This window comes from Armigeres subalbatus, chromosome 3, assembly GCF_024139115.2.
Source record: "Armigeres subalbatus isolate Guangzhou_Male chromosome 3, GZ_Asu_2, whole genome shotgun sequence".
NCBI classification, from domain to species: Eukaryota; Metazoa; Arthropoda; class Insecta; order Diptera; family Culicidae; genus Armigeres; species Armigeres subalbatus.
Window position 1 is genome coordinate 37,345,767 of NC_085141.1, and position 27,522 is coordinate 37,373,288.

At 44.7% G+C, this 27,522-nt stretch overlaps 1 protein-coding gene across 1 annotated transcript; it reads left to right on the plus strand.

Moving 5' to 3' along the window:
• The first annotated feature begins 5,832 nt into the window (after positions 1–5,832).
• LOC134219293 (uncharacterized) lies at positions 5,833–26,565 on the plus strand. The gene is made up of 7 exons (XM_062698018.1): positions 5,833–6,864; positions 19,973–21,052; positions 21,111–21,410; positions 21,464–22,047; positions 22,107–22,281; positions 24,496–24,693; positions 24,753–26,565. Exons 1-7 carry the CDS (start codon positions 6,555–6,557, stop codon positions 25,298–25,300), a joined length of 3,195 nt encoding a protein of 1,064 aa, XP_062554002.1. The 5' UTR covers positions 5,833–6,554; the 3' UTR covers positions 25,301–26,565.
• The last annotated feature ends 957 nt before the right edge of the window (positions 26,566–27,522 follow it).

Here is a 27,522-nt window from a genome sequence, read left to right on the forward strand (position 1 = left end):
TCGTTCTGCACAACCATTTCGAAAGGTGCTTCTTGGGTGGAATCTTCTTCTCTCGGAGTAACTTGACCTTCCTTCAGAAATATCACGTCACGACTCACTGCTACGTCCTGCGTCTTGAAGTTGTACACTCTGTACGCTTTTGAGTTCTCGCTGTAGCCCATGAAGATGCAACGTTCTGATTTCTCATCCCATTTGCGTCTCTTCTCCTTCAGAATGTGCACCATGACTTCGCTTCCAAACACACGTAGGTGCGACAAATCGGGACGCTTTCCCGTAAACTTCTTTTCAGGAGTGACTTGAAGACCTTTTGTCGGTGAACGATTGACGACGTATGAAGAATTGGCTACCGCTTCCGCCCAGAATCGTTTTCCAAGCCCAGCATCAAACAGCATACTCTTGGCACGCTCCACCAACGTTCGGTTCATCCGTTCTGCAAGCCCATTCTGCTCCGGATTGTACGGAACAGTTGTCTCGTGATGGATCCCAGCTCGACGCAAGCACCGCCGCATCGCACAATTAACGTACTCCTTGCCGTTGTCCGTTCTGATCCGCTTGAGTTGCTCTCCCGTTTGGTTCTCGATTCGATTTCAAAAAATATACAAACGCCTTCGGTTCTGCTCGCATCATCGATGAAAGTCAGGAAGTACCTGCTTCCTCCTAACGATACCGTCTCCATTGGTCCACAGAGATCGGAGTGGATCAGCTCGAGCACCCAATCAGCATGATGACCTTGAACGGTTGCCGCTGGTGCTTACCTTAAATGCAGGCAACACATTTCTCCAACTCTTGGTCTTCAAATTGCATGCCTGTCGCTATTTTCCTCAGCCGCTTCATACCGTCAGCCCATCTTTCGACCCATCTTTCCCAATCGACGATGCCATAGTTGAACGTACTCCTGTATCGTCTGGCAAATGATTTCTTCATCCCGGTCAGCGCCAACCAGTCGGATTCCCGTCAGTCTTCTCAACAGGGCAATCTTCCGTGTCGAGCCGCTATGCTCGTAGGAATACCGCAAATTGTCCCACGCTTCTTTTGAGGTTTTGCGTGGCCAAAGTTTGCTCGGAAATCTCATCGCTCACCGCCGGTTCACCATTCTGCCGGTTCTTCACTGCGCACCACATCCGTTCCTTGATCAGGATCATTTTGGTCGCAAAAGACCCCGAGCTGTAATTCTCCGAACCGATTAACACTAGCCGCGCCGGCAACGATACCAAGCTAGCAAACGACCTCCGATGGCGGCTTGATTCCTGGTACCATTTCGAACTTGGTTTTCTTGATCCCCGGAACCATCTTGAGATCCGTTTCCTTCTTTTCCAGCCATTTTCTTTAAACTTTTCTTCGGGTTGAAAAAATTTTTACCTCGTCAAACAGAACTGTTTCCTTACAACTTACCCATAACCTAATGGACAATTAAATCATAACACGTCTGTTTGGTTCGATATGTAGCGGCTAACTGATATATTTAATGTCATATATGTTAGTGGCATACTATGATATAAACAATTCGATGGTTACTGCGCCAACACATATTATCAATTAAATCAAACTTTGAAAGTGATGCGCAGTTTTAACATAATAAAGCGTACCATTACCAGAATCGGGTAAAACGTACCAACCTGCAACAAGTTGAAAGAAAATTCCAGTTCGTTATTCAATCAATATGCAAAATATTATCTTGTGTTATAGAGGTGGAATTTTGCAATAGAGTAAACAGGGGCGTCTCGTGGACTTTTGCTACACCTGTTCTACCATGCTGATAAAAAAAATATGCATCAAGCTGAGTGGTTTCGAATGAAAGTTGTGCATTTAATCTAATATTACGACATTTTCTTGTACAACTTAACCAAATATCAGAAAAAAAAACAATTTAAATGGAAAGGATTTACAAAACAATAAATAGCTTATTAATCTCTTTTGTTACAAAAATGAATTAAATTTAGATGCACTTAAAATTTGAAACTCTCGCAAATCGTCTAAAATCCAACCTGGTAACAGTTGGAAATAACTGGATATTGTTCAGAATAGAGATCTTTCAAATCGGCTCATTCCACCACCACCATTCCACCATTATTTAAATTCTCACATATTTTGTTGCTATGAAAGAAATGTTATTAACCATTATTAGTACAATAATTATAGTATATAATTAGTATATGATTATACAATTATTGTTTGATGCGACCCCAGATTGTGACGACCAATGAGTCACATTTAGAAGCTGAAATGTGTTCCAGTTATTTAATTCTTCAAATTTAGTGAAAACTATACCTTTTTCTCTATGTTGATTGATTTTGAGTATTCGTGAAAAAGCATTATTTAATGTCTCTTTTGAAAACGCAAACATTAATTTAATATTGTTCTTGATGCATTGCATATTCATCAGGATAAAAAAGAAAAACAAATTGTTTCCAATCATCGAAGTATGAACGAAAGCGTGCGCGGTGCGCCTTTCGGCAAAGCACAGCCTGACACTACGATCGAGTCTAACCGAAGGTGCGTCGCGTCGTTGATTGTTCTCGCAGCGCGTCGAACGGGTTTGACTCCTGCTGCGCGCATAGCAGAACTTGCATCTAAATGTGCTTGCTTCGCATGCGAAAGAGGATGATGTGCACGGAAGAAATAAACTACCCAATAGTGAGTTTAATTCACCCAACCTCGAACATCCGTACGGGAAGCCAAAATTGAGTAAGTAGGGTCGAAGTAGTTTGCCTTTACTCCCATGTTAAAAAAGTACCCAACGGAAAAATTATTTACCCAAATGTAAGTTTAATTCACTCAATTTCGACCTCAGGTAATAAAACTCAACATTGGCTTCCCGTATTGAACTGGCGTCGTTGGATTGTTTGGCTCTTTTGTTTTTGACAACAAAAGAAAGAGTGGATGAAAGAGAAGAGAAAAAATAACTCAAAAGTAAGTTTAAAAATACTCAATTTTGGGTACTTTTTTTCTTCCGTGTGAAGAAACGGAGAAAGCTGGCAACGCTCACGCTGGTTCTCTGCGCGCAGAAAACGAGTGAGCATAAATACCAAGGAGGAAATTATTTCAAATCATTTGTCATGGCGCAAAACTTTAAATTTGACTTCTGGCAGCGCTGCTGTTGGTTCTTCATTATGGATCGTACGACTTTCTATGCGATGGGGTGTGGTGTGTCGGGGAAACACACATTTAGCTGCAATTTGACTGTATACGCCAAGCATGTGGCGTTAACTTGATCTGCCTACGAAATATTTTGTATCTTTAGATGTTTAGATGTTAAAATCATTGGAAATATTACGTGAAACTTTGTTTAAAAAATTTACTGAGTAAATTATTTGCCCTTAATTTCCTACTTCTGACCTAAAAATGGTTACCTGTTCTATGAACAGGTAGAACGTATGGACGAGTCGCCTCTGAGAGTAAAGGATGATATTAAATAAATGGTTTCATGTCTCCCTATAGACCATAATATTGTATAGGAAAGTAATCACATATTTTAAATAGCTTGTCAAGATATAAATAATATGGTTTGATCTCACCGGGCTAATAAGGGTTCCTCCTGGTCCTCAGCTCAATATGAAGTATTTTGTGGTATGGTAAATGTTCGATCTCCAAGCAAACAAACAATCTTCAGCAACAGCAAACAATCTTCACTGATAATCAATTTCATTTGGTGAAAATTTTTTCCACTCAATTTTGATTTATTTTGTATTTTTGAAATGGTTTTTTTTTCTAGTCTAGACGACCACACAGTTGTGGTTGAAATACGTATCTGCAAAGATATCAAAATAATTGATGGAATTAAATGGAGAGTACTAAACTCGTCTTAGACGGTTGAATACATTCCACTAAAAAGAGCTTATTTTTTTTTCTGGAATAGTCTAGTCAAAGCGAAGATTGATCTGAAAGATGACGCCCAAATTTTTTAAATGGTCGTAGAACTCAATTTTGACTCCATCGATGAATATTATTAGCATGCTTGGTTGAGCATTCTCTCCGAAAAACAAAGCTTTCGTTTTGGTAGAGTTGATGCGTAGCAGGTTTTCGGTTGACCAACAAACGACACGTCGAATATCTTCATTGATAAGCCTGATTGCAGTTGAAAAATCCAAATGGATACAGAAGAGTTGTACGTCGTCAGCGAACATTCGAACCTGGTAGTGTCGAAGACTATTCGGAAGATTATCGATATACAGTGAAAACAGCAAAGGTCTAAGAACAGATCCCTGATGTGGGACATCTGCGCAAAGCACCACTTGGGTTCTTCCAGATAGATACGAATTTGTTAGGCGTATGGCAGGTGATTCGAAACAAAATCGATCTTCCGGTTTCTGGCATATTCGTCGATGCGAAATGGTCTTAGAAACATCGATTAGTCTGTTTGTTATCAATAACAAAAGCAATGTCATCATAAACTCGTAGTAATGTTCACCCCTTGGCCTTCGAGAAAACCAGCTTGAAAGGTAGAAAGAAGTTGTGAGGCGTCAAGAAATGCGTTGATTTGCGTCTTTAGAACATTCTCTGAATATTTAGATAGTACACACAGCAATATGATTATGCGAAGATTTTCTATTGTATATTAAGATATGTCTTCTTGCCAATAGCGTTTTTCCAAGCAGAGGGAACTTAGAAGTATCGATCACCATGTTGAACAAGTGGACAATTTGATCAATGATTAATGGTAGCATAATGCGCAAAAACCTCGTAGTGATCCTATTTGTACCAGCTTCATTTAGCTTGATATCACATAAAGCGTTGGCCACTTCAAATGATCTGATATGCTGGAAACGAAACCTTGCTGCGAAAGCTTTTGCGGTAGAGATATGAATCGAACCCACACTACGATTTCATTGGATGCCTGTCGACAATAGCCACGAAGCCACGAAGCTAACAGCCCCAGTTTTATTAGCAAACCATTGCAAGTGTTGCCAGTTTTAACATTACAAGTAAATCCATCTGTTAGCCACCTCTGGAAGCTTTTTTGAAAATATCAAAACAAAAATGGTCACATGCGCAGCTACGACTACAGTCTGCTAATGACTGCAAACATTATCAATGTTGTTGGGGGATGTGGGGTAGGTATACTCCGACTTGAAAGATGAATGAGTTACAGAACGCAGCAACTTGTTCAAACTTTTTTTTTAAACAGTTTTCGTTTTAAAAACAAAAATAAGAAAATGCAGTTAATAAACTATGTGTCAATATTTTATAATTGATTTATTTCATTATTTCAAGCTCAGATATTCTACAATCGAGTTATTCATAACTTATAAACATTCAAACGTTGTTCAATAGTATTATCTTCCGAAAGTAATAAGTGACAATTGTTATTTAACTGGACACGTTGTTACACATTATACGAAATATAATATACTTACTGTTCAATCATGCTTGATATACTAGCAATCAATTATAGTCAAGGGTCATGATATATGAACGCAATTTCGATACATCACAGGTTGTAACTGTGAAAGATCTTAACAAGTTGCGAGATGGCAGTCGATTTTGTCAATTAAAGTAGATAAAACATATTATTTAGGAAAATAAAAAATCAATGGTTTGAATCATAAGGATATTGGAGTTTTCCTAGTTGGTTCGTTGTGAATGCTTCTCCCGCTTGTTCTTTATGCACCTAGCAGTTTGCCAAAACAAAATACCCAATTTCTCATCCCCACCCACTTTCGCCCACGGAAAGCACCAAGTGGTGAATGAACCCATATCGCACAGCAACGGTTTCCCTTGAACATTTCCTATCGTCTGTCGGTCGGTGTCTAGAATATCCGCCAGATGTGTGGTGAGTTTTTCCCCCACGTAACGAAATGGGATAAGCGTTGCACGGTAAGCTGGACGAAGGCACTGCGAAACTTGCAGCAGTTCATCTCCATCGCTGATTGAGAGGTGACACGCTCTGCACGAAAAGCTGAAAAAGTGGTTCCTTCCTATCACCACCACCATTGCTGGACTTGGAATCAGGGGGAAAATTGTGTTTTGTTTTCGTGATCGTGAAAATTTTCGTTGGTCGGACAAAAAAGTACCATATTCGGCGGGTTTGATTAGATGTGATACGAATTACCACTATTGTTGGGCAGGTGAACGGATTCACATTGATAAAAATGAGTGATATCAGTGGATTTCTGTGGGGTGAAAATCGACTAATTAAGCCCCATTGTTAAACATAGTTGTGCTCACATATGTTTTGAGAAAATTGTGCTTTCCCAACTTCTTTCTTATCGTTCTTCACTTGTTGGGATAGTGGGACAATGCCAGGACTGTGGCAATTAGTTGATACATAGTAATTGGAGCAGAAAATTGAGTTTTCATCAATATTTCCTGGTAATTGAAAATTCTCTCAGCAAGAAGGTAGAAGCTGAGAAAACAAAGTGAGTGGGTGTTAGGTGCAAAGAAGTTAAACCTTTTATTGCGGTGCTGAACTGGTGCGCTATTGCGTTTCAGTGTTGAAGCACCTGCCACGGACCGGAGGTGGTGGTGGCCGGATAGGCCAGCTTCTGCTATTGTCTTCCCACCCAGACCAAAGGCAGGTGGCTGCCGCAGCGACGCTGGATCTGATCCGCAAGAAAATGAAGCCGTACCAGCCATCGGATAAGCTGGTGGTGCGGGACAGTGTGTCGCTCAGTATGGATGAAGAGCTGAGCGATGACGTCGAGGATGAGGTTTTCATACGGGACGGTCGTACGTGCCGGACGTATGAGGATCGCGGGGCAAAGCGTCCTCTGATGGCACCCAGACATCGAAGCGCAGGGGGTAAGAACAGCAAATCAACAAGTTGCGGCACGTCGAGTCCGATACTGAAAAAGTATCGTCGAAGGCGCTGTTGGAATTGTTGCGAGCCGTTCTGCTACGGGTTAGCTGCCATCACAGTGCTTATTGGTGAGTAATGGGAGTTATAGTGGTGCAAACGGTGGGAAAATGTGTGCAAGCATCTTATCGCATTGCGGTTGGTTCAAGGACGCTTTAGTTATTGGAATGAAAAACGATGCGAATGGAAAAGTGATTTTCATATATTGATAGTTTCGATTGAATGAAAATCATACTTTTGTGAAGTGGTTAAAGGTTACGATCTTTGAATTATTATCAATACTTTATTACCGTGATTTTTTAATGTCAATTATAACCTCAACACCTTTGCATCTTTGTGGCTTAGACTCATTCAGGTTGTTAACAATCGTTTCCTTATCGTGTTAGATAAGGAAGCGCAAAGAGTTGATCCTAAATAGTTTCTCATATTGTAGTATTTCGACTATTTACCATTCTGAATACTACAATCAGTATGAGATTGAGTAAGCAGAAATATTTTTTCAAATTCTTCGACGATATAAGGGGATTCATTGCGAACGCCGGGAGAATCAACATCGTTACTGCAACAGCACGTATTCTTTTTGTTCTTTTCGAAACAAACAATTGAAATTCCTTCTGTATCTTACAAAATTGTTTTGCATGATCATTTTTTTATACATTAAACTATCATAACTTTCTCACTAGGAGTTGTGAAAGTTCCTCCCCTCTGATTCATTAAAAATTTTCCTGTAAAACGAACCTATAGAACCCTTCAAATGTGTACCGTTTAATGGTCGGAGATGACTGGAACACATTATTTGAAAAAAGAATGTAAATAAATGTAAGTTGGTGGAAATAATGGAATATATCTCTTTTTAGTGCTATTTTAACTAAATACTTTCTCATACAATTTTACAACACACGAGAAAGGCACCATCACCGATAGTTTTGTCAAGCTTCAGCTAATTTAACATCGAGCAGTGTTCATAGAATGTTGAGAACGACAGTGGGACAAAACTTTTTCACTTATGGGTTTTATACACCCTGAGTCCTGTTGTTGTCTGGTCAACCTTAACTCCCACTAAACGCAAGTCAGTCCCATCTGTATATAGACGCCATATACAGATGAGACTGACTTGCGATTTATGGCAGTTAACCTGTTGCCAAGTGAGATTTCGGTCGAATTCTTTTATTCATTTATGGAGGCTACACCGCCATGAGCCTCTGGGTCTGCCGCTGCTGCCATGTCCAACTGGGTTCCCATCTAATGGTTGTTTAGTAATTTCGTTTCCGCCCCTGCAGCCCTCAAGTCCCACTTCTGTTTCCGAATTTTGGTTGTTATCGGGCTCTGGTGACAATGACGATGGAGCTCGTTGTTTGACATTCAGCTGTGAGACCATAAGGCACGAATTATGTACCGCAACACCTACAGCCAGGGCTGACAATCATTCTCGTCGTATGGAGAAAGCGAACGAAATATAGTCATCTTCATAACATTGATCAACGTGACTTCAATTCGGTTTCTTCGCGCCGCATGCCTACAGCGAAGATAGTCGCACAACCAGAAGTTATGACGATTACCGTAGTCTCTTCTTCACATAATTGACTGAGCATATGACGGACTGGTTAAAACAGAATGGCGTCTCAATTGAACAAATAGCAAGAACTCTAATAACATAAATGCATCGATAACATTTATGAAGCCTTCATACGGTACCTCAAATTAATTATTACAAATGCTTGAAGAAATCTTCGACCGGTAGATGCCACTTGAAGAATAATATTATGAAATCTTCGTGCTTTGGTGTTTATTTATTACCAGACTAAGATCAGAGTGGCCTGTGCTGCACATAAAAGTCTTCTCCATTCAGCTCGGTCCATGGCTGCACTTCGCCAACCACGCAGTCTGCGGAGGCTCCGCAAATCAACCTCCACCTGATCGATCCACCTTGCTCGCTGTGCACCTCGCCTTCTTGTTCCCGTCGGATCGTTGTCGAGAAACATTTTCACCGGATTACTGTCCGACATTCTGGCTACGTGCCCGGCCCACCGCAGTCTTCCGATTTTCGCGGTGTGAACGATGGATGGTTCTCCCAACAGCTGATGAAACTCGTGGTTCATTCGCCTCCTCCACGTACCGTCCGCCATCTGCACCCCACCATAGATGGTACGCAACACTTTCCTTTCGAAAACTCCCAGTGCGCGTTGGTCCTCCACGAGCATCGTCCAGGTCTCGTGTCCGTAGAGAACTACCGGTCTTATAAGCGTTTTGTAGATAGTCAGTTTGGTACGGCGGCGAGCTCTATTTGATCGGAGCGTCTTGCGGAGTCCAAAGTACGTACGATTTCCAGCCACTATACGTCTCCGAATTTCTCTGCTGGTATCGTTATCGGCGGTCACCAGTGAGTCCAAGTACACGAATTCTTCAACCACCTCGATTTCGTCACCACCGACAGAAACTCGTGGTGGGTGGCTTACATTGACCTCTCTTGAGCCTCTTCCTATCATGTACTTCGTCTTCGACTGATGTAGGCTTCCTCCATCCTATCAAAGTTACGTGCCATGATATCAATGTCGTCGGCGAAACCGTGCTTTGATGTCGTCAGGATGAATTGGTTGCACGACGTAAGCTAATATCGTCCGCGTCATTGACGATGCGACGAACAGAAATGAAGACTGAAGACACTACAACTCGGCACTACGATGACGACTTATCAACACTACATACAGCCGTTGAGTGTTCTCCACTGATACACACCAAGCTTCGCTAGCATATAGAAGCACAGGTTTCACGTGAGAATTGAAAATTCAGATTTTGGTGCGTTCACTTATCTGCCTAATTTTCCAGATATTTCTTAAACTCGCAAAGCCAGTCCTTGTTTTCTTGATCCGTGCGTGTATGTGGACCTTGGTACCGCGAGTACCGCCGCCTAACTCCATTTGGCAACTGTTTTCATTTGGTCATGATCCTCAAGGGGTTTTGAGGGGAATATTTATGAAATATGCAAAAAATATCCACTGCCCACTGACTGATTGTCCGCGTTGTAGCTTCGGAAACTTCTGCGTTGGCCGACGGGGTTAATTTGTAGTTGTTGGTGAGAGACTGAAAATATTCTCCTCGTTTTCCTGTCCATTACCTTCCATTGGAATGCGGTGCAACTTCCAGCAAAGCTAGCCATGAGCAACTCTCTGTGAATTCATGATTTTTTTTCGAGATTTCAATTTTGTATTTTTTCATTTCCCGCATATACATACTTTGTGACCAAAAAACATAATTTGCATCATTGGTTTGCCATTTTGACTCTAGACTAACTTTTAAAACATTTTGGTGTCTTCGACAATGTTTTAGTGAATCATTGGGGCTATGTGAAAAAAATAAACATTTTGGTGTCTTCGACAATGTTTTAGTTAATCATTGGGGCTATGTGAAAAAAATATACACTGTGGAAAAAGTTCAATCATTGAAGGTAAAACATAAAAATCGATTTTCTCAAATACGAATTTTTCAATATATATTTTTTTATATGTTGTAGCAGATAATATATGTACTTTTTTGCACTATGGGTCATAATGAAGAAATGATGGACAAATAAATTATATTTTTGCCTTTCTCGTATACAAAGTATACGTAAAGGCTATAGGATCACTCCAAAACCGAACTTTTGATATAAGGTTCGGAGACCCATAGTGTTATATACCAATCGACTCAGCTCGACGAATTGATGTGATGTCTGTATGTGTGTGTGTGTGTGTGTTTTTTTTTCTTCCTAAACAATGGAGGGGGAATCTGCTCAACAGACATCCTGGGTTGACCAGGAAGTGCGGGGTTAGGGATCACCGAGGGAGGCAGGACTACATCCCCGACCCGCTAAACCGTTTCCATTGCCGCCAAGCCCATAGTCCCTTCGGTACAACCAGAAAGTAATGCTTCAAAGGCCAGTGCACAACGCACCCTCGAGGTTAGCTGCGTGTCCTTGCAGCACCGAACATCGTAACTCGCTTTTTTAGAAGAACACCATGGTATCGTGCCAGCGCGTTGCCGGCTTTCCAGGTGACCTTACCACGCCCTATGTCCTCGGAAGGTGGGAAGGGTCGACTTCGCGCCTGCTTCCCTCTGCACGACTGGTATCAAGAATGATGATGCCGCGTGCACCCCAAATTGACCTTTCTGCGATAGGGCCTATTCGCCAGCACACAGAGGGACTTGTCGACGTGAGGCCTACGCCTGCCCCAGCCTTGACGAGGACTCCTTTCCGTCCTCGGGCTCGGAACCCACCCGGTTGACCGACGCCGCGAAAGCGACGATACCATGTTGTTCTTCGCGCGGCCACTTGTTCGATAAAAGGATCGAGTTCGACCACAGAGCATGACCACCGGTATGACCCATGAAGCCGACTCCGATCCCTTGGACCACCTCTTATTTGCGCCTGAACTAGCCATCCTTGAGTCCACACGCCACCTTCTGTGTAGCTCCGAGACGATTTGGGCGATAGCCGATAAAACGGCGTTCCAGCCAACTTCATCTTTACACATCCTCCGAACTAGGTTGTCCGGGGTAGTGTCCAGACCACATGTGGCAAGCATGTGGTCACGCATTGCGCGAAAACGTGAGCACACGAACAACACGTGTTCCGCCGTTTCCTCTAAACCTGCGCACACCGGACACTCGGGCGAGGCCGAGCAAGCCAGCTGCGTTACCTGCACTGTGATTTTGCAGCACGCTTAAACGCCGGGCACATCGAACCCCCATGGGGTGCTTGCTGTTCACAGCTTTGCTGGAACAAATCAAACAATTGGGAGGGTTCGTGCAGCATTGTGCCTTATGTCCCTCCAATCCGCAGCGTCGGCAGAGATTGCTTCTGTCAGGGCCTTTGCAGTCCCATTGCTTGTGCCCCGGTTCCAGGCACTTGAAGCAAACTTCGGGTTGCTCGTATATGCGCACAGGGCATACCGACCATCCCACCTTGACGCTCCCTAACTTGACTACCTTGAGGCGTCCGCTGCAGATAGCCGAACCAATGCTACCTGCGTCCCTGCCGGACCTTTCCGTAGCCGAACGGCTGCGGTGGGCGGCCCCGCTTCACACTGTCGCCGCAGTGCCGTGACGAGCTCTTCGACTTCAGTGATCTCGTCCAGGTCTTTAACCCTTAGATTCACCTCCGTCGTGAGTGCCCTCACCTTAACCGTCTCGCCTAGGACCTCCTCCGCCAACTGTGCTGGATTTTGCTCCAAACCGACGCTTACTTGCTGGTCCCTTCTCCATCGACGCTGCAGCTCTGACATTATTTGTGTCACGACTCTGGTTACCACATGCCACGTACCTTCATCGCGACACATTCGCTCTGCGATGTTGTCCGCCCTTATGGCAGGCATTCTCCTACGTGCCTCCGCAAACCTCGGGCAGTCGAATATCACGTGCTCTGGAGTCTCCTCTACGTTGATACACGCCGGGCAGAATGGCGATGACGCATGGCCACACCGGTGCAAATATTGGCGGAAACAACCGTGTCCGGACAGGAACTGTGAGAGGTAAAAGTTCACCTCACCATGCTCCCTGTTCACCCACGTCGACACATTGGGGATGAGCCGATGGGTCCACCTTCCATTATCCGCATTGTCCCACTCCTGCTGCCACTTCACCATAGAGTCCAGTCTCACCGCCTTCCTCACATTTCTGGTATCCCTCCGTTGGTAGCACTCGATGTCCTCTGCTAGGGTAATACAGACTGGAATCATCCCTGCGATAACGCAAACTGCCTCCGACGAAATAGTTCGGTACGCACTCGCGACTCGAATGGCCATTAGACGAAACACGCTATTCAGCTTCCTCCGGTTACGTTTCGTCTTGAGCGCAGCTCCCCAGGCTGGAACTCCGTACCTTAGTATCGAGGATGATACTGACGCAAGAAGACGCCTACTGCTGCCTTTCGGACCGCCGACGTTCGGCATGATCCTTGCTAACGCACTGATCATTTGAGCCGCCTTTTCACAGGAATAGTCCACGTGGGTGTTGAAGTTCAACCGGTCATCAATCATCACACCTAGATGTCTCAGAGTCCGCACCGACGGAATGTCGTGCCCTCCGATGGTAATCTGCATCCGCTGGATTACTTTGCAGTTGCTGACCAGCATCACTTCCGTTTTGTGATGAGCCAGCTGCAGCTTGACTCCATTCATCCAGGTTTCTACTGCGTCGGTCGCTTCTGCCACCAGCATTTCCTCCAGTGACTCACCGGTTATCGTTAGGACGACATCATCCGCGAATCCGTAAATCTTTACACCTTTGGGCAACTTCAGCATCAGCACCCCGTTGTACATCACATTCCATAACGTCGGGCCTAGTATGGACCCTTGTGGAACGCCCGCCGTAACCCTGATCGACTTCTGCCCCAAATCGTGTCGTAAACCAGAATCCGGTTCAGGAAGTAGCTCCTAAGGATCTTACACAGGAAGTCGGGGATTCGCATTCCATGCAGCGCTGCGGCGATGGCCTCCCAGCTGGCACTATTGAACGCGTTTTTGACGTCAATCGTCACTACCGCGCAGAACCGATTGCCGCTCCTCTTCTTCTTGGACGCCCTCTCTGCATCTTCAATGACTGTCCTGATTGCATCCACAGTCGATCTGCCTTTGCGGAATCCGAACTGTTTTTCCGATAAGCCAGTCTCACCCTCCGTGAACTGTGTGCCTATTAACGATAACCCTTTCCAGAAGCTTCCCAGTGTATCCAGCAGACATATGGGCCTATACGATGCTGGATTCCCGGCGGTTTTCCTGGTTTCGGCAGCAGCACCAGTTTCTGGATCTTCCACGTGTCCGGAAAATTACCGTCTACTAAACACTTCTGCAGCACCATCCTGAACAGATCCGGGAACGCCAAAATCCAAAATCGGAATTCCATCCGGACCCGGAGCTTTTTTCAACTTCAAACATTTCGCCACTGATAATAGCTCGTCATTGGTGACTTGCATACCTGCAGCGGTTACTCGGTCTTCATTTTCGTACGGCGTACGCGGCCACGTCGTAGAACCATGCTGCGGGAAAAGACCGTCCACGATGATCTTCAGCTTGTCCGGACACATTTCGGCTGGCATCGCTGGACCCCTGATCTTCTTTGTCACAACTCGATAAGCGTTACCCCAAGGATCAGCGTCAGCTTCCCGGCACAACTCCTTGAAGCAGTTAGACTTGCTGATTTGGATCGCCCGTTTGAAAGCCGCTCTAGCTTCACGGAAAACTATCTTTCGCTCCTCTCTGACTATTTCAGACCGTACCCTCTGAACGTGTCTCCTAGCTCTGAGACAGGCAGCGCGAAGGTTGGCAAGATTTTCGTTCCACCAGTAACTAGGCCGTCGGCTATTCGTTGGCTCCAATTTCCTCGGCATCGTCGCATCGCAAGCCCTCGCTAGCGTTTCCGTCAGCTGGTCTGCGTCAAGGTTTGTAGCGTCGTTGTCCACTCGAAGTGCTTCGATAAAGTGTGTGTGTGTGTGTGTGTGTGTGTGTGTGTGTGTGTGTGTGTGTGTGTGTGTGTGTGTGTGTGTGTGTGTGTGTGTGTGTGTGTGTGTGTGTGTGTGTGTGTGTGTGCGTGTGTGTGTGTGACACAAAAATGTGAGACACACTTTTTGGTAGTTAGCATTATTCGATTTGCTCGCAACAAGTTGCAGTCGATGCGGATTGCGGTCTAGTTATTTCCTATTGAAAATTGGCCCGATCGGTCATTGCGTTCCAAAGTTATTGAAAAACATTGTTTTTCTGCCAAGGGTCCCCTTAGGAAAAAATTCAAAAACGAAATTTTTTTTTTCAAGGGTTGCAGCAATGCATTCAAATGACCGCAAATGCATATGAATTGATGGAAAAAGTAAAATCTATCCCCCGTTTTTCTTATTTTTTTTAATGCGCGAGCTAGGCACCACCAACGCTAGGTGGATTAATCTGGGTTTTTTTTAAAATAAGTTAGTTTTTTAAGAATGGTTTAATTTTTTTTAAACTTTTTTATCGACTTGATTTTATGAAAGTACGTTAAATTCCCAATTTCAAAAGGCATACAGTATTTTTTTTTTCGAAGTGCTACCGTTTCTGAGATATAGCGGTTATACGATAAAATATACCGATTTTTTTAATTTTCAGTCGTTTTCGAAAGTGTTATTGACAAATGATGATAATAGAGCAGTGGTTGGTCATTTTTTTGGTATGCAATGTTTCAGTTGATCAGTTGGGTCGGTCAGTAGCTGACCAGTTGCGTCTTTCACAGGCATCATTGCATTCATCTTCGCCCCGCTTTAGCGTCGTAAAATATCGAGGAGGCGAATGTTCCCGGTTGCTTCGAGTCTTCCTCCTTCGTCCGCCCACGCTCGCTTGTCCCGTCGACATGAGCGTTCCACTTCGTTCTCCAGAGTCGAATATCGTTGACGGGCTAAGACTTTGACTCCAGTTTTCATTAATGGTCCATTTCTTCTACGTGTGCCCAGTTCGAGTCTTCACTTCTCTACGAAGAACATTTTCACCGTGCTATCTTCTAGTCAGAATGTATTGAACCATCGTCCAACTAGAGATGTCGTAAAATCCCGATTAATCGATTAGTAACTAATCGATTACCCTCGATTCTAGTCGATTTTTGAATCGATTAATCGTTAGGTTGTAATCGATTCAAAATTAATCGATTATCACAACGATGAATCGATTAACCGAAGTAATCGATTAATTTGCGAACGTCCAACTCTTTCCTCCTGCCGACTAAGCCATGCAATGCGCAGGCGTATTTCGCCGATGAGGAGATGAAGATCAGACGCGATATCGGTACTACGTTTATTCCATACATCACGAAATCCCCATTTCCAGCTGACACAGATGTGGTCGATTTGATTTTCTGTAAAGCTGTCATGAACCGGTAGGTGGGATAAAAGCGGTCTCCCGATCCCCATTTAGCTGTTTACCATAAAATTCTGCGACCAACTCTCTCCGTTTTTCCTCACTTCTCCAAGACCATGGCGTCCCATAATACGCTCATGATTTGAGTAGTTGGATCGGATCTTCGCATTAAAGTAGGCTGTAGAAGTTCCCTTTGTCTTGCAGATCGGCAGCATGGATTGGCGCATAACATTGGATCATAGTAAGGTTTCGTACCTGTGTTTTAAATCTGACAACAATTATCCTTTCATTTATAGGGTCCCACTTCTTAAGCGCAGATTGTGCCTGGGGCAGAAAACCAACGCCACCGTGTTCACCTCGTAAACCAGAGTATGGCAGCACTCTGAGTTCTCCATAGTTTGACCAATGGACATCACTCAGCCCAAAGATCTCAAGCCTAATGCAGCATGCTTCATTGGCAAATTGTGACAATTTACCCTGCTGGGCTATAGTGTTGAAACGTTCAATGTTCCTTTCGTGTACGTTGCTTCGCGCCAAGAGCCGTTGCCAAGAGAGGGGGAGAACGGAGTGACGGTTGCTGAAACTGGCATTACCGAAGACTCTCCAGTGGTGCCTGCACGCTCAATGAACCACTACCAGGGATACGGGTGGTGGCCGAAAAACTCGATGACATCATCGAGTTCATAAGCGGTAAGCAGAACACCAACAATGAGCTTAAAGTGAGCCTGTTGTTGCTTCGTCAAGCTGTTCGAGTCGCAAGACAAGAACAGGACGCGTTCATCAGGCGTGTAGCGGGAGCACAGAAGGTAGCCAAAAATATCCAGACAAAGGCCGTCTCCTCCCCTAGCGGTGTTACTACGGCCAAAGAGGCGACCGACTCCGCCCTTACGGACAGCGAGGACAAGAAAACGCCCAACTCGAAGCGACCCAGACGCGCTACCATAAAGGCAAAACGTCGTCTGGATGGTGCACCGGAGTCCGAAGGGCGTGTGCCCAAGAAGGTGAAAGGCACCAAACAGGCGCAAGTTGCTGAGTCACAAGCTGGCCCCAGCCGGCCAACGGTATCCACCCAAGGGGATGCACATCCCTGGCAGCTGGTCAGTAGGATGCGGAAGTCGAACACCCCTCGACCTGCAAAGAAGGTGAGAGACAGAGGCAAGGCCTTTCTGGTGAAAACCGACAAGAACAAGTACGCCGATGTCCTCAAATCGCTGCGAGCGGCCGATAGCCTATCGTCCCTGGGTCAGGATGTGTGCAGCGTTAGACGCACCAATAACGGCTTGGTACTGAAGCGTGGCGCGCAATCCAGCGGGGTAGCGTACAAAAAGCTGGCCCAGGAGGTCTTGGGTGACGGCGCTCAGGTCAGGTCGTTGGGTGCGGAAGTGACCCTCCAGTGTAAGCAACTGGACGAGGTCACGACTGCTGAAGACATCGTCTCTGCCGTCAAAGAGCAGTGCGGCACAGAGATTGAACGGTCCTCTGTGGGTCTAAGAGGGGGACTCTTTGGTACGCAGGAAGCCTATCTCAGACTACCGATGGCGGATGCCAAAAACGTCATTGAGAAAGGGAAGCTGAAGATCGGCTGGTCAGTATGCCTGGTAATCGTGCTCCAGCCACCTTCAGTGGACAGGTGCTACCGGTGCCTTGAGTCCGGACACAAGTCTTATGACTGCAAGGGCCCAGACCGAAGCAAGATGTGCCGTCGCTGTAGCGAGGAGGGACACAAGGTGCAGGAATGTGATAAGGTACCAAAGTGCTTCATCTGCGCCAATAAGAAGTAGGCCCGATACCATGCTATGGCACAACGGGAAGGTACCCGGTTCAATAGGTTGTACACTCCTTCGCGGAGGGTGTCGCGATAGCCAAGATCAATGGTGTGTTCTATTGTAGCTGCTATGCTCCACCAAGGTGGCCAATAGAACAATTCAACCAGATGATCGACAGGCTATCGTCCGACCTAGTAGGTCGGAGCCCGTTTGTTATAGCGGGAGATTTTAATGCTTGGGCAGTGGAATGGGGCAGCCGCTGCACCAATCAGAGGCGACAGGTGTTACTCGAGGCACTTGCAAAACTCAAAACAATGACGGAGCCATTAGCACATTCCGTAGGAATGAGGCCGAGTCATGGATAGATGTCACGTTTGTCAGCCCCGGTCTGGTCTCTGACCTGGACTGGAGGGTAGACGGGGGTTACACCCATAGTGATCACTTAGCAATTCGCTTCAAGATCAACTATGGTGTGCAGCATCCGAGGGCGGGTGATCCCTGTCAGGTCCGTGGGTGGAAGTCCAATCACTTCGACAGCGAAGTTTTCACCGCGGCCCTGGGACTGGAGGCCAAAACCGACAGTCCAAGCAGGGATGCACTGGTAGCTGTCCTATCACGCGCGTGCGATGCTACTATACCGAGGAAAGCCCTGCCAAGAAATGGAAGATGCCCGGCATATTGGTGGAGTGCCGAAATTGGAGCCCTACGACCAGTCTCCCTTAAGGCTAGACGTAGAACGCAACGAGACCGCACCGAGGAGGTAAGAGCGATCCGCCGTGAAGTGTTTCGAGCTGCGAGACTGGCCCTTAACAAGGCCCTTAAGAGCAGCAAGAGAGCGTGCTTTGACAACCTGTGCGAGGGTGCCAACGCGAATCCGTGGGGTGACGCCTATAGGATCGTTATGGCCAAGACCAAAGGTGGCTCTTCATCCCCCGAACGGTCACCGGACCGGTTGGCTCCTCGAAGTACGAAGTATCGAAGTACTCTTCCTGTCCCGAGCCACAAGTCCCTGGCCTCCTGCGTTGCAAGACGTTCGGAGTGTGGCCGAAATGGTGGCTCCGGTGACGAACGAAGAGTTACTCGCAGTGGCTAATTCCCTTGCGATGAACAAAGCTCCAGGGCCTGATGGAGTCCCAAACAGTGCACTCAAGGCAGTGATCATAGCGAACACGAACATGGATGGATGCATGGATTGTACACGCCGTGCTGGGAGTAGCGCAGAAATGTTGGTTCCTATGACTACTGATACCCCGCGGCGTGGCAGAGGAGTGTGGGTGAGCGTCAAAGTCAGTCTCACATGGTATGAAAGGAGTGAGCACACAAGTCAGTCTCACATGGTATGTTCGAGGTGAGCATCCAAGTCAGACTCACATTTTATGTCAGAAGTGGGAACCTAAGCAAAGCGTTAGCGGAGTGTAATCGAGGAGTGCCTGAGCGTGTACCAGGTGTTGGGTGAACATACAAGTCAGTCCCACACGGTATGTAAAAGGTAAGCATCCAAGTCAGACTCACATGGTACGATAGGGGTGAGCATACAAGTCAGACTCACATGGTGTGACAGAGCGTGTAGGGTGTGTTAGAGGGTGTGATAGAACGAGTAAGACTCGCCTGGCACGGGTGCTGTGTGAGCGAGAATGAGCGAGTACGTTAAGGTAGCTCCTGGGGGAAACAATAGCGGAGCCCGGTATTAGTCGGTATTACCGGTACGGTCGAGTCCGACACTCCAGCACACTTCCGTTTGGTAGCTTGGCAACTAATAAGCACGTGTGCTGGGTTAGTATGTATTCTCGAACAAATTGATGTTTCGGGAACAGTATGTTTTTGGCCCAAACTTCCCTATCCACCGGGATGGGACTGCCATCTTAGATATAGCTTCCGACGAATAGCATTTCTCTTTCAGCCCCCGGATACTAGCACAGACGCTGTTGAAGCCGCTCCTTGGTGAACAGAAGCTCAATCAGTTGGGTCAAATTTGTTTAGTGTCCCAACTGACACCAGGACTAGACAAGTTCGCTTTGAGCAGCACACGGTCGATTTAATTGGGCCTGCTTGCAGATATACATGCTGCTTTTTATAGAAGGCCCCCAGGACGCACCCCCTCACTCTAGCTGATGTCAGAGGAACAACTGTGCCCAGGCTATACTAATTATACGCAACCATTCGCTGGCCGTCGATTGCCATCGGCTGAGTATTGGAACTTGTGAGCAAGTCCGAAGCTATGATGAACGCTTAAAAGTTGTCGTCTCATCATTCGGTGGCCCCGAAGTATGGTGAATAAAAATTAATTATTTTTGAATCCCCTCTGCAAAGAAGCCCAGAAATGGGTCTAAGAAGGAACAGTCCCACCAACCCTACCCCAACCATGCTTCTTTGCGCCAATGCCAAAGACTATTATATAGAGTTGACACTATATTTGTATCGCTTATTCCATATTTTTATTGGAAAATTTCTTATGTTTACTGGGGAATTTCAATTCAGTCATTCAGAAGCATGTTATTTTCAAATTAAGCTTGTTTTCTCACACAATGCAACCTCCTGATAAAAAAATCTCATGTTTTTCTCAACAGGGCTCATCGTGTTAGCAGCCCTCCTACTGACCGCTTTTCCCCAACCGCTTCAGAAGATTCGGATCTGGTTCCACAAGGAATCACCCTTCAGCGGTACAACCATCCAGGGCAAATTCGACAGCTTACTGTACAACGACATGGGAACCGCCAACGACTCGATTGAGATAGTTCCTTGTACGCGAATTACGGTGCAAAAAGTTTGGACCCGAGTCGTAGCCAGGGTGAACAGCGAGAGTCCGTTGCGAAAGCTGGACGTCAATGGGGACGGAGTTTTGGACGTGATCGTGGGGTATGGCATAGATGAGATGATCGATGACACGCTGGGGTTCATTCCGAGGTGTACCTCGTTGAAGACGAACCTGACGGATATGTGTGGCGGGGGATTGTTGGCACTGAATGGAGTCAACGGGGAAACGCTGTGGCAGCGATGGACATCGTTTACGATCTTTTCCATGAAATGTGCCATCGATATCAATTCAGATGGACAGAATGACTGCGTGGCTGCTGGGAGGGGTGGTCTGATACTGGCAGTTGATGGTAGAAATGGGAACATATTATGGGAATTGAAGGACTCTTCGGATTTGGAAACCTACGCGGGAACGAGTATAGATCTTTACACGATCAATGTAGTGAGAGATCTGAACAATGATGGCATCGCGGATGTTTTGGCTGTTCATGTCGAGGAGTCGTTGCGAGCGCATGGTGGCCATATCAAGCTGATATCCGGGGCGACTGGAATAATTTTAAAGAGCATTCCAACACCCTATCGCGAGGAAATGTTTGTACCGATACAGGTGCTGCTAGGCAAAGGTGGCTCAGAGCAGTTCTTGATGGTGACCGGAGGGCAAAGTTCAGCGGGGGGCATCTACACTCTGAATCAGGAAAATCTGTTGAAATTCAACAGCGAGATGGACTTTGCGCCAATTCTGCGGATTAATTCGTCCGGGTTTATGGTGCCTGCAGTGCTGACGGACATCAATGGAGATTCAGTGCAAGACATTGTGGTTAGTTCTTTCAACTCCACAGTATTCGCATTTGATGGTAGCAGCAAAAAACAGCTGTGGTCTTATACGATCTCTGGTAATTAAAAAAAATAAGTGACGATATTAATTTGTTATAATAAATGGTATTATTGTAGATTCTGAGAGTATCAGTTCGATAGTTCCTGGCCATTTTGATCACGACAACATTACGGACTTCATGGTCAAATATAATACTGGTCCAGGATTTCCAATATACTATTATTCACAGACTATGATTATCAATGGGAGTAATGGACAACCATTCCTGGATAACGCTGTGAAGGATGCAGGTGGTTCAAATAGTTTACTGGGAGGTCTAAGTATCTCCCAAACTGGAGGTGGCGATTTTTTCTTACATTGGCAGCTACAATGTAGGGATAAATACGAAACCACAGAAGAATACCAATTCATTCCAGGTCAGTTCGAAAAACTTTCATTCAGCCAAGTTTGTATCATAGATTTTTTTTAGAAAGTGACATCATACAGCAGTCCCGTGCAGATGCTTGCATGCTACGTTTCAATAGATCTTCGGTCCTGAAACTGTACACTATAAACCGCCATATGGAACCACCAGGTGCAGTTATCTTTTCATCTGATGATCTGGTTATTAAGCTCAATGAGACAATCAGCGAACAGCTACGTGAGAAATTCGTGGCTCCGATAAAGCATCCCAAAATGAAGCTTAAAGTTAAGGAAGATGGACGCAGAGCAAGTGAGGGTCAGCAAATTCAAGTGCGAATGGATAAGAAACTTGATTTGCACAGCGCTCCTCCCGCGGGTGAAGCGGAAGGAGTTTCGGGAGATGTCGGAGTAGTTATGAGTGGCCCTCAACAGGTAGCTTCTGAGCTGAGAAAACAGAAGCTTAGGGAACAAATGCTAAATACCAACCAGATTCCAGAAACTTTGGAGTACGAGGAGGAGAAGAAACGAAAACAGAAGGTTAATTTGAACAATGTCTATAAGAAGTATACGTACAATGCAAACGATGGCACGGATTTGTTCAACGGTGACCCTGATATCTACTTACCGTACGATCAAGGGAATTCGGAAACGGTTGGTACACAAATCGTTTATATATTGCATACTAACAATTACATGTGCTTCTATTGCAGCGTAATCCGTATCTTCAAAATCAGATATCGCCAGTGCAGCCAGCACAGCAAGATTATGATTACAGTGCTAACAATGATGACATATTGCAACCTGAATATTCGCGTTCTCGCTTCAGGAATGGAGGCAATCGCTATTCCGGCGGCAGAGACGTTCGCAGCAAATTCGGAACATTCGGTAAGGATGTAATGGGGTCTATTCAGATTACGAGCTTAAGGTCACTCCTGACGGAATCCAATTTTCAAAGTACTCGCGTTTTCAAGGGCACACCATTCGATACGGAAGCAACGCACAACTGTCGTTTTTACTTTATCAGCTTTGCTGCTTATTCCCACCTTTGGGTTTCCGCGCCGAGCACTCAGCGCCAGACTCGGCGACAAGGAAATCGCGTATGTGTGGAAATCGCGTATGTTTATTGACTTTTGGCTGTGAAACATCGGAAATCAGAAAAGGGGATCAAGTCTACCCAGTCTCCTCTAAACATATGTAATTTTTGTAATTTATTTATTTATTTATCTTACAACGTAAACCTGTTGGTCAGGACTTTAAATCAGGTCAAGGATGCTATTAGCATTTAGCATTAGCATTTAGCAGTTCGCACAAATTCGTAGGTGGTACAAGCCAAGACTATTGTATGAGAGTAGCATCACTTTCATCCGTTACCACAGATATTGATTTGGGACTAATCACTAACTCTTAGATGGAAGCAATGTTCTCTCCAATAGTCGAGATCTGTCCTGGCCACGTCCTTGCGAATGCTGAGGAAGGGGAAGGATGGTTTGTTGAACACCTACTTAAGAAAGATGCAGAGAACTCTACGACCTCTCATAGGTGCCACGGGGGGTTTTTTGGAATTGTGTGGAAGGTTATAACAGTAGGAATCGTTTTGGTAGAACGTGAAACACAGAAAGAACTAAGGTAGAGATACAAAGTAGGAAAGGGAAGAGCCTGGAATTGAACCCACGACCTCCTGCTTATAAGGCAGAAGCGGTAGCCACTAGACCACCGAGCTCGTCAGTTAATCAGGTCAAGGATGCTATTATTGAGAAATTTGTTTGGAAAAGACAAATTAAAGGATGAACACGTCTTAGCAACCGAAAATGTCTTGAACCAAAGCCTCGCATTATATGGGATGTGAAGCAACAAGTTAAAGCATAGGAGACTTCTCGGCAGTAGTACGCCCCATCGCACAAGATCTTCTAAACAATCGCGTCCACAATGCTGTAGATGTGTATACCGACGGGTCTAAAGCAGATCACTCCGTTGGGGCTGGAGTTTTCAACGATCAAATACGAAATTCAATAAGTTTTCCGTTGAACTGTAGTGTCTTCTCGGCAGAAGCCTTCGCAATCAAATCAGCCATCAGCAAATATACAACCAACAATTCCGTCATACTCTCTGACTCTGCCAGTTGTCTTCTAGCCATTCAATCAGAGAAATCAAAGCACCCATGGATTCAAGAAATTGAGAAAATGCTACGAGATAGTCCGATTCAATTAGGCTGGATCTATGGCCATGCCGGAATTCACGGAAATGAAGAAGCAGATTTGCCAATGAGGATGGGTCCTGTACACCTCCGGTGGTGCAAAGGGCCGACATGAAAGACCTCCATCCTGAGCGAAGTCCAGCTATCGCTTTAACCTGTTGCCAGGTTAGATTTCGGTCGACTTCTTTATTTTCTTCATTGAGGCTTCGCCGCCTACATCTGATGCGATGTCCCGCTGGGTTCAAGTCTAATGCTTGTTTACAGATTTCCTTTCCACCCCTACGAAGAGTGTGGCTGACCCAGCCCCACTTCCGATCCTGAATTTCTGTTGTTATCGGCCTCTGGTGACAACGACGATAGAGCTCGTTGTTTGAAATCCAGTTGTGAGGCCACCAGGCCCGAATTATATACCGCAGGCATTTGTTGATGAACACCTGCAGCCGTTGAGTGTTCTCCACTGATAAACACCATGTTTCGCTAGCGTATAACAGCACAGATTTCACGTTAGAGTTGAAAATTCGTAAATTGGTGTATTCACTATCTGCCTGTTTTTTTCAGATATTTCTTAAACTTGCAAAGCTTGATCGTCTTGCTTTCTTGATCCGTGCGCCTATATCAATCTTGATGTTGGTACCGCCGTCTGACGCCATTTGGTTATCAATATATTGGAAGCTTTCAACATTCTCCACTGGTGTCCTTCGCTGAAGAAGTAATTTAGTTCATCGGCGTCGGTTTGTTCAGCTGGCGTACTCCCACAGTTTCTTCGCTGTTAGGTTGTGGTCGAATTGTAATTCTGCGTATCGTTTCTTTGTCGTGAAAGATGAGTGTGTTTGTTGTTGATCGAAAACATCCTTGTTGAGAAAGCGTAAAATAATCATTTACTGTTTAAACTTTGCCTTGACTAGATGATGCAGAACTTCGAGATCCCAGTCTAGAGGAGCAGGTATTCAATGAATCCAATCCAAACTCGCAGATCGTGAAGAAAGTACTTCTAAACGAAGAGATTCTGGAGGAACTGAAAGAGAATGGAAGCAGTTCAAAAGGATCCAAGGAAACACTTTGGGATTTGGAAATGGAGAAAGAGGCTAAGGAGGCTATCAATGGTAAACAAGTTCCTTTTTCTATGGTAACGATTTCATTACATTTTTCTTTTATTGAATAGATGCGAGTGCCAACTTTGACTATAACAAGGAAAAACGCCAAGCTGAGCTTTCCGGGAGTTCTACACAGCCACCAACTACAGTCAAGCTCCCTACTGCAGTCACTGAGCCATTTCCAAATGAAAATATTCTTCCATCAATAGCATCCACCGGACTGTTGCTCAAGTCCCTCAGCTCTTCGCAAACTAACCCAACGATTGACTATGTCTTTGTTATGAACATCCGAGAGTCGGAGACCTATCCGCCATTGTTGCTCGAGCAAGACCTCGCCTGCGTAAGAGACAAGCTTTCCGCATATCGGACTTACAGCAGCGATGACTTCCACGTGCTGGAGAAGGAGTTTTTGGTTCGATGCCTTGAAGAGAGGCTTCCAAATGCTAAGCCGACCTACCAAAAGTACGAAACACAAATCATCGTTACGCGGCTCGAGATCGGGTGCTCATGTGCTGATGATCTAAATCCGAAGCGGGAGGTGTGTTCCAAATTGCACAGCTACGATCAGCAGCGATGGACCGAGTACATGGGAAATGTCGGAAATGGTGTCTACTGAGATCAGGGTGGAGAGGGTGAGACGGTATGAAAGACGGGAAGTTTGCAACGCTACGACAAAACTGATTTTCGTGATTATAGTAGGAACTCATCCTTTTCTGAGCATTCTTATGGACCCTTCAAAATGATTCGATTTCTTATTAAAATAAACTTTGAAAAGCAGAACAGATTACGAACAGACATTAATTACACATGCACAGAGGACAGACGCGTTCAATTTTTGATTGAAATTTCTCGTATTTTATCAATACATTATATGAGATAGTTTTAATCTGGTTTGAATCATTTATTCAAAGGTTGACTGATTTTTGAAAAACGTGTCACGAGGTTCAGCATTCATGTTCAGCGAAAATCTACCTTTACAGTTTGCTGTTGCTACAAGCATAACTGCCCCATATGTACCAAATTTCCTATCTACATATATATGACACAATTATGTCCAAATTCCCCCTGTCTGTTCTCTGTAATAATGCAAGACATTTAAGCTTGCTTTAATAAAAAAAATCTTCTATTTTCACCCTCGAAAAGATTATTGCGAAGTAACCTTTTCCGTCTAATATTTCATCTCGTTTTATTTCTCAGTCATATCTTAAAATATCTGTTAATCAAATCGTAAGGCAAAATCGCTATTTTTTTGTAATTTGAGAATAAACCCTAAGATTACCTTTGCCAAAGAATCCATATTTGTTTAAGCCTCTAGTTTGATAAAAAAAACAAAAACCAAAAACTGAAAAAGTGCTCCAAAAATATGGGTTCTTTGGGAAAGATAACTTAATGAATAAATCAAAAATCAACAAAATATGTTCTACATATACAGCAACAGCACAAGAATGTACAAAAACAATTGTTGTTCATATTTTATTTATTTTTCCTTTTTCAATACAATTTTTTAACTATGATATAAATCAAAAGTTTTTTGTTTGGTTAATATTTTGTTCTTAAAGGTAGAAAATGTCAAAAAAAAAGTGGCATTCTTATAATCACAAGAATGTATTTCATTAAAATTATCACAACAATAGAACATGAATTATCAATAATGACAGACGCATATTTCGATAGGCTTACAAATACAAATGAATCGCGCGACAGACATATTTCAATCAATCATATTTATTTTTGGAAAAGATTCTAACCATAGTTAATTTGTAGATATATGTGACAGGAATAAATTTATCTATCAAGTGAGAAGAAAAAAATGAAAGATAGATTTGTTAAACCCATGTTCGGATTTATTGGAATGTGTAAATAAAGGTGACTGATAATATATTTTTTTGTGTTTCAATTTGTAGGAATTGGGAGAAAGTATAACTTACTTGATACTTGATGGGCTACAGCTCTTCGATGAACCTACGCCGAATGGAGTATCCTTCTCCACTGGACTCGATCCTGGGCCAATCGCTTCCAGTCGCCCTGAACATTGAGCGCCCTCAGGTCCTCTTCAACTGCAAAAAGCCATCGTGTACGCGGCCTCTTCCGGGTTCTCTACTAAATATTATCTTCGCTTGACGTTCTTCCGGCATACGAACAACGTGACCAGCCCACCGTAGTCTGCCGTGTTGTATAAGCTTAATAATATCCAGCCCTTTATACACCTGGTACAATTCGTGATTCATGCGACGCCGCCAGATACCGTTCTCCTGTTTACCGCCGAGTATTGTCCGCAGCACCTTTTGTTTTCGTTTGCAGACTACGGGACTTAAGCTGGTTACGAAGTCCGTAATAAGCCCTATTTGCAGCTGCAATACGCTTTTTCACCTCGCTGGTAACATCATTATCGCACGTCACTAATGTTCCAAGATACACAAATTCTTCTACCACTTCAAATTTTTCACCATCCAGCACCATTTCGCTACCACCACCACTAATGAACCCACGTTGATTGCCAGCCACCATGTACTTCGTTTTGCTGGTATTGATCGTGAGTCCAATCCTCGCTGTCTCCCTCTTAAAAGGCACAAAAGCCTCTTCCACGGCACGGCGATCAATTCCGATAATATCGATGTCGTCCGCAAATCCCAGGAGCATATGCGATTTTGTGATAATGGTACCGCTTCTTTGCACACCAGCTCTCCTAATCGCTCCCTTGAGCGCTATATTGAACAGTAGATTCGAGAGTGCATCACCCTGCTTTAATCCATCAAAGGTATCAAATGACGTCGATATTTTATCCGCAACCCTTACACTTGATTTCGATCCGTCCAACGTTATACGAATCAGCCGTAT